At 44.9% G+C, this 7,088-nt stretch overlaps 1 protein-coding gene across 1 annotated transcript; it reads left to right on the top strand.

Moving 5' to 3' along the window:
• The first annotated feature begins 2,164 nt into the window (after window positions 1–2,164).
• Window positions 2,165–6,281, top strand: LOC147883110 (transport inhibitor response 1-like protein Os04g0395600). The gene is made up of 3 exons (XM_087399221.1): window positions 2,165–3,951; window positions 4,081–4,573; window positions 5,131–6,281. The coding sequence occupies exons 1-3, from the start codon at window positions 3,395–3,397 to the stop codon at window positions 5,881–5,883; spliced, it is 1,803 nt and encodes a 600-aa protein (XP_087255347.1). The 5' UTR covers window positions 2,165–3,394; the 3' UTR covers window positions 5,884–6,281.
• Window positions 6,282–7,088: the final 807 nt, after the last annotated feature.

Below are 7,088 nucleotides of genomic sequence, written 5' to 3'. Positions count from 1 at the left end.
AAACAGAATGTGCAAGATGTCATACTTGGATATCTCAACACAGTGAAGACATCCAAAGAAGCATGGGATATGTTCGTAGCTCTTTATGAGTCTAAGAACACGTCAAGATTCTCACACTGAGATACTAGATCAACTAGAGTTTTCACCACATCAATGAAACTGGTCATGCTTACGTACTTAGGATCAAGGATTACAAAATCAACTTGTAACTATAGGAGAGACTATGAATCTTGTAGAGATGGTTCAATTCATCCTGAATTGACTAGGAGAGGGATACAAGAATCTAGTCTAGAGTATTGCTATTCAATGACAAATTCCAACATTGGAAGAGCTAGAGTCAGTGTTACTTGGTGAAGAACTGAGGACTCAGGCCATTCAAGCATGCAAAGGTTTTAAAAATTTGAAGCTAGATGGATTGCTTTTCCAATTGACAATTCGAGGAGGTTTCTTTTGAGATTCTAAAACATCCTATATGTGAATAATGCTATGAATAATTATATTAGTAATGGTAATGCAAGCCACATTCTAAGTGAGATGATTGCAAACCATTAATTCTTGAGGCCAACAAACTTCCCCCAAACTTTTAAAAGTTTTGGTTCTCAATAAAAGTTAATGCAAAAAAATTGCTGATATGCAATAACATACAATCATCAAAATGTATTACAAGCAGGGCATTCTGATTTGTGTAGACAATGGGTACCTTCGTATTGGTTAGGGTGTTGTGAGAGGTGAATATCAGAAATGTGGTGGGAAAGTGCTAGCAAGGAATTCACAGATTTGATGTCCCACCTAAAGCTTTTGAGCCTGAGAGCCTAAGCAATTCTCCAACTAGATTGTCAAACTAGGTACTATCAATTTCTTTGTTTTTAGTCTCAACAAAAACATATCATAGGAGATTGCACCCACCAGCTTTGACTGAGTGCACCTGATCGCACCTTGGATTTAGAGGAGACTTGGAGCACCAGAGGGCAACCAACTTGGTTTCTGTGCTAGACAATGGGAGAGCATAGTGAGAGTGAGCATGATGATTTAATGGAACTTAGTGAGGCAGATTAGGTCATTTAATTATTAGCCAAATTCACCATCTCTAATCCTTCTCCAACATGAATCTACAATATTGCAATTTGCATTCATCCATGCTCCATAGGGAGCAAGTGCATAGGCCATAACACCTAGGTAGGATGGAGATAAGAACGTAGCAAATTACCATGGAGACGAAATTGGCAACACATGTGGCAAAGTGCTATACCCAGATCACACGTGGCCCCAATTGCTAACCAATGTGGCAATTGGATGCAGTGAGTGGCCCAGTATTGTGCTATAGCCCATTGACCCCCTAGGTTGCATTGTGTGAACACGTACTACTAAGGCAGGGTTCCTTGGAGAAAAAGTGGAGGATAGCTTCCTAGTCTAATAGCTGCTGAGACGGGCTCAGACGTGGAGGAAAAGAAGTGGTGTCCTCGGACGTGGAGGAAAAGAAGTAGTGTCCGGGTTGAATTGGACCTACAAGATTCGTAGCAAATCATCTTTTAATGTAATAATGTGGAAGCCTTTAATTATATCATGACCAACGAACCGGTGGTGTGAACCGCGTCTCTGGGGAGCGATCGTCTGCTCCATTTTGTACATCGGAGCATGGTGTGAACGCACCCTTTTTTGTAGAGGAGAGCAAGGGAGATGCAAATTTGGAAGGAGATGTGGAGAGCACATGTGAGGGTAAAGCTCGTGGGCACTTTTGGGGGTGCGAGCCGTTACAAAGCTGCATCTTCCTCTGTTGGTTGCATATTGCACATGCCTCCAAAGATTTGTGTGGGTGATGCTCCTTTCGACCATAGCTAAACTCCACACACAGTCCGTAGCCAATAGACTCTCTCTCTCTCTCAGCTCGCCTGTTGCACACTCCTCAGTCCAGACTCCATAGCCATCCTCTCTCTCTCCCCCACTCTGCCACTTGTGTGCAAGGGGGCCAGCCCCCCCGTCCCTTTCTCTGCCTCCTTGATTGAAGGCTCGAGGCCTGCCCGAATAGATTCCTGCATTCTTGAGAGAACCCCCGAGAGGGACACAAAGAAAGAGAGAGACAGCAAGGCACAGGGAAGGGGAAGAGAGAGAGAGAGATGACAGCAAAACCCACAGCTCTGCTCTCTGTACAGTGATGTAGAAACCGAGGGATTGAGAGAGAGATCTGACGACAAAAAACCAGAAGCTCTGCTCTGCTAGTGATGGTAGATTCCATCTCCAAGAGCCTCCAACTTGAGTGAGAAAATCATTTCACCTGCTCAGGTTGATCGTAACAGACAGAGCTTCAAAAGCCATAGCTCTAAGCTTTGCTAGAGATGCAGATTTGGAGCTCCAAAAGCCATAGCTGTGCTCTTCCAGAGATGTAGATTTGGAGCTGCCCTTTCAAACTCTGATCAAGAAGATCATTCACCTCCTCAGTAGATGTAGATTTGGAGCTCCAAACAAACTGATCAGGAAGATGATTCACCTCCTCAGGTCAATCACAAGATGTGAGAGAGAGAAACACAAAGGAAGGGGACGGAGAGATCTGACAGCAAAAGCCATAGCTCTGCTGTGCTAGAGCCGTAGATTCCAGCTCCACAGAGGCCTCATCCTTTCAGTGAAGACTTCAAGAAGATCATCCCAGCAGATCATCTTTCTCCTCTGTTGGATGAATCCAACAAGATCATCTTCTTCCTCCTCTCGAAGGTTTTCTTGCAACTTCCACACTGTGCTGCATGCGCTTTCTCTAAAGCCTGCACTCCCTGGGTCCCTTGATGCCATCTCCTCCTGCCCCGGAACTCTCCCCCCATCTTTTCTTGATCCCCCCCTGCCCCCTTTCTCCTCCTTATCCTTGCTTCTCTCTGTAGACGACACTCTTCCACTGCTCAAATCGCATGTTGTTGTTTCTTCAGTCTCCTCTCTGACCCATCTTTCTCCCTCGGTACCTGCCTCAGCACTGCCTCATTTTGGTCGCTTCCTCTCCGGGGTTGAAGCTTCTGCCCCTTTGTTGTCGAATGAGAGACCTCCTTTTGCACTCGCCCACCCTTCACGCCCTCTTCTTTCTGCTCTGGACATAGCTCCGGTAAGCTTCTCATGGCGTACGTTGCTCGCACCCTGGAATGGCACAATAGAGGCCTTGGCCTTGCTCAAGTGGAACCCTTGTGGGTAGGCCGCACTGTCTCTCTCTCTATGTTGAGAATGGAGAAAGGGAGCCAAGGTTGGCCTCTTCTGAACTCAGCCAGAAGGTGACGGAAGACGGAATGCTCGCCATAGACGAGCTATCTCTCTTCGAGAGAATGTCTCGAAGTTAAGTATGAAGAGGAAGAGGCACATACTGGAAGCCCTCAAGTTGTAACTTCACCAGCCCAGAGGCGAGAAACTGCGCCGGATCTTGATGCCTTCTGCGTGGGGGCTGCAAGATTTCTCCGACCTCAAAGCAGATTACTCCAACACCATGACTGACCGCGGGCCAAAGATGGAAGGTGGGAAGGACGCAGAGGTGGTGGCTTTTCCCGAGGAGGCCTTGGAGCACGTCTTGGCCTTCGTCAATTCGCACAAAGATCGCAATGCTGTGTCTCAGGTGTGCAAATCCTGGTTCCGGTTAGAAGGCTGGAGCCGCCGAAGTGTCTTCATAGGCAATTGCTATGCGGTCTCTCCTCAGATCACCGTCAGCCGTTTCCCAAAGATAAGGTCACTCACGCTCAAGGGAAAACCACGATTCTCGGATTTCGACCTTGTGCCTCCAAAGTGGGGTGCCAATGCTTACCCCTGGATTCTGGAACTAGCCAAGGCTGGACCGTTTCTGGAAGAGCTCCGCCTCAAGCGAATGACTGTCACGGACGAGAGTTTGGCCCTCTTGTCACACTGTTTTCCTAATTTTCGAGTCCTTGCCCTCACACTTTGCGATGGCTTATCCACGGATGGTCTAGCCATGATAGCTAGCAACTGTAGGTGTGTAAATTTTGTTATTCTTCTTATCTTTTCTTTGAGGTTTTTGTTTAATAGTTTACGTCGAGAAAGTTCAAGGACCTGCTGCTCAGCTGCATTATAACGATGGCCTTTTGTCTATGGCACTGGCAGGAACTTGACAGAGCTCGATTTACAGGAAACCACCGTAGATGAGCGCTTGGGGAACTGGCTGGGCTGTTTCCCTGAAACTTGTACATCAATCACTTCCCTGAATTTTGCCTGTTTGACTGGGGAAGTGAGCTTCGAAGCATTGGAAAGGTTAGTGGCAAGGTGTGGCAATCTCAAGAACCTGAAACTCAATTCTGGTGTGACCTTGCGGCAGATGCAACGTCTATTGACCAGGGCTCCTCAGTTGACCGAACTGGGCACTGGATCATTTTCTCAGCATTTGAGTCAGGCGGTCTATGTCGAACTAGAAAACTCCCTCAATAAGTTGCTGAATCTCAGAAATTTGTCAGGCTTTTGGGAAGCCGAACCCATATACTTACCTTTATTCTATCCTCTATGTGCAAAACTGACGTTTCTCAACCTGAGCTATGCGGCACTTGACAGTTCAGAGTTCGCTAAACTTATTAGCCATTGTCATGCTCTTCAACGCCTTTGGGTGAGTTCCCTGCTTCTTGTGGACGTACCAAACTCGTGTAACATATAATTCTTTCTGTTATCTTCAGTCCTACTCGATGGAATGTGGCATCTTTGTTGGCAGTATTTAGTTGTGTCTCTGTTTGGCTAAGTTAGATCGAGGACCTTAGAGCTCCTGCCTGTCATAAATGAATTCGGAAAGACGGTTAATGTCTTTGACAGATTAAGGTCTGTCAGTACTTGCAGGAAATTGAGCCGGGGATTATGGAGAGACAACTAATCTGACAGGCCTTCTGGGCTCTCTAGTTTTCTCAGTGAGCCTGGCTGAAACTTTTATGACATAATTGCTACTCTGTGTCTGTTAGGATTGCAAGGGTTGTTTGACTGGTTGGATCCTTTGCTCTCTTGTTACTAGAGTGAAAGAGCAATCCTGGTTGCTTGAATCTCTGCAGTAGTCAGTTTGAGGATGATGGGTTGGTTTAAGTTGCAGCTGCTTCCTTTTCAGTCTATGCATCTTTCAGTGTTCACCTTATCCGCTAGGATCGCTCTTTAAAATGTTTTTTTGGTGAGTTGCTTCAGGTTCAAGATCTTGTGGAGGACAAAGGGTTAGAAGCTGCAGCATCCACTTGCACGGAATTACAAGAGCTACGAGTCTTTCCTACATCTTCTTCCCCGGAAGAATATGGATCTGTAACAGAAAAGGGCCTCCTTGCAATATCTCGGGGATGTCCAAACCTCAAGTATGTACTGTACTTCTGCAAGCAGATGACCAATGCTGCAGTTGAAGCTGTGGCAAGGCACTGTCCAAATTTGACTCATTTTCGTCTGTGCATATTAACTCCTAGAAGCCCAGATTATACTACACTGGAGCCTATGGATGAAGGGTTTGGTGCAATTGTGAAGAACTGTAAGGGTTTACAACGGCTATCGGTCTCTGGCTTATTAACGGATAGAGCTTTTGAATACATTGGGAGGTATGGAAAGAGCTTGCAATCATTGTCTGTAGCTTTTGCAGGAGACAGTGATTTAGGTATGCAGTATGTCCTTCAGGGTTGTGAGAAGCTTCGCAAGCTTGAGATCAGAGACAGTCCGTTTGGAGATCAGGCTCTTTTGACAGGCCTAGATCGCTATCCATCCATGCGGTCCCTGTGGATGTCGGATTGCAATGTCACTATAGGGGGGTGTGACTTGCTTGCAAACCAGATGCCATATCTTAATGTTGAAGTTATCAAAGAGAATGATGACACAGATCTCAAGGTGGAAAAGTTGTATGTCTACCGATCAGTGGCGGGCCCTCGGCGGGATGCACCCTACTTTGTGTACACTCTGTAGGTCCACAGGATATGGCACAGATTATCCTGCTTCCTTTTGTTAGTTTAATACAGTTGACTTTGTAAATACGCATTGTCCATTGAACTTGAGAATTTGCTTTGTATGCCCTTTGTTGCCTTCATGGTTGGCTCTTCTTGGACAATATATTGGTTCAATCCAGCAGATAGGCTTCACCTCTCCTGGTTCGTATGCTCTTGTAAAAGTAATGACATTATCGTTTTGAGCAGAGGTTAGAGCTTAATTGTATCTCGTCTTGCACATATTGCACTATGAGGGTTCTCATAAATGTAATGAAGGAATCGTTATATGGACCTTTTTAATCTTGTTAAGGTATCTAGGCTAAAGCCAGAATCTCATTATTGAAGGCTAGTATGAATGAATCCTTGTATGGGCCTTTCTAATCTCGCAAAGAAATCTAGTCTATCTCATAATTGATGGCTAGTATGAATGGATGTATGTGTACGAAGGAGTTTATATGATCATGAACTTAAAACTGCACTGTTACAGGGCAGTGCATTATCCAAGTTGCAGTCTGTTGATATTGTGACAATCCTTTCTGTTTTAAAGGGCGTCATGCCCAATTACCTACCTTTTCCTAAGCTCTTGTATAACTATCCATTGGGAGAGACTAAAATGAAATAATCTTATCTCCTCTTCACATGTAGGATGAGACAATGGGGACCTTGTCTTGATAAGCCTTCTCATTTGTTGTGATCTTGGGGTGATGTAATTGAAAACGCTTTCACCTGCCAAATGTATGTACAATGGCTTAAAAACTTCAACCATGAGCTTTTCTATTCTAAATTTCAGATCTTCCTACTCAATCTTTGTATATAGCGCAGTAAATTCATAGGTTTGAAGGAGAATAGGAGACTCTCTTTCTTGAATGCTTCGAAAGGAATTATAAACATTTAAAATAGGAATCACTCTTACGGAGCCACTTAAAATCCAACTTCATTGCAAGGGGACATCTGTCTCCTTTAAGAAGTCCCTCCAAAGTTTATGGACACTAGGCGACATGGCTTTGAAGCAGTAGCTTAGCAGTTGCAATAAATCTTGGAGTTTTGTGAAACTTCCAAGCAACACAAGGCAAAAAAGAAGCCTTGAACTTTTGATCAGCTACGAAATAACGGATCGTAACTTTGTATCCAAAGCACTCTATCCAATGAGATCATCTACCCAAAACCAGCTAGATTGACCCTTAA

This window comes from Dipteris shenzhenensis, chromosome 28 (assembly GCF_047967505.1).
Source record: "Dipteris shenzhenensis isolate YYH24624 ecotype China chromosome 28, Dip_SZ_1.0, whole genome shotgun sequence".
In the NCBI taxonomy this organism is placed as follows: Eukaryota; Viridiplantae; Streptophyta; class Polypodiopsida; order Gleicheniales; family Dipteridaceae; genus Dipteris; species Dipteris shenzhenensis.
This window is presented reverse-complemented; position numbering and strand designations above follow the sequence as displayed.

What these genes read in the sequence shown, in the direction of transcription:
- LOC147883110 (XM_087399221.1), top strand. Translation starts at nt 3,395, where the DNA reads ATGCCTTCTGCGTGGGGGCTGCAAGATTTCTCCGACCTCAAAGCAGAT. An exon ending in ATGATAGCTAGCAACTGTAG is followed by an intron (nt 3,952 to 4,080) that starts GTGTGTAAATTT and finishes TGGCACTGGCAG; the next exon opens with GAACTTGACAGAGCTCGATT. An exon ending in ATGCTCTTCAACGCCTTTGG is followed by an intron (nt 4,574 to 5,130) that starts GTGAGTTCCCTG and finishes GAGTTGCTTCAG; the next exon opens with GTTCAAGATCTTGTGGAGGA.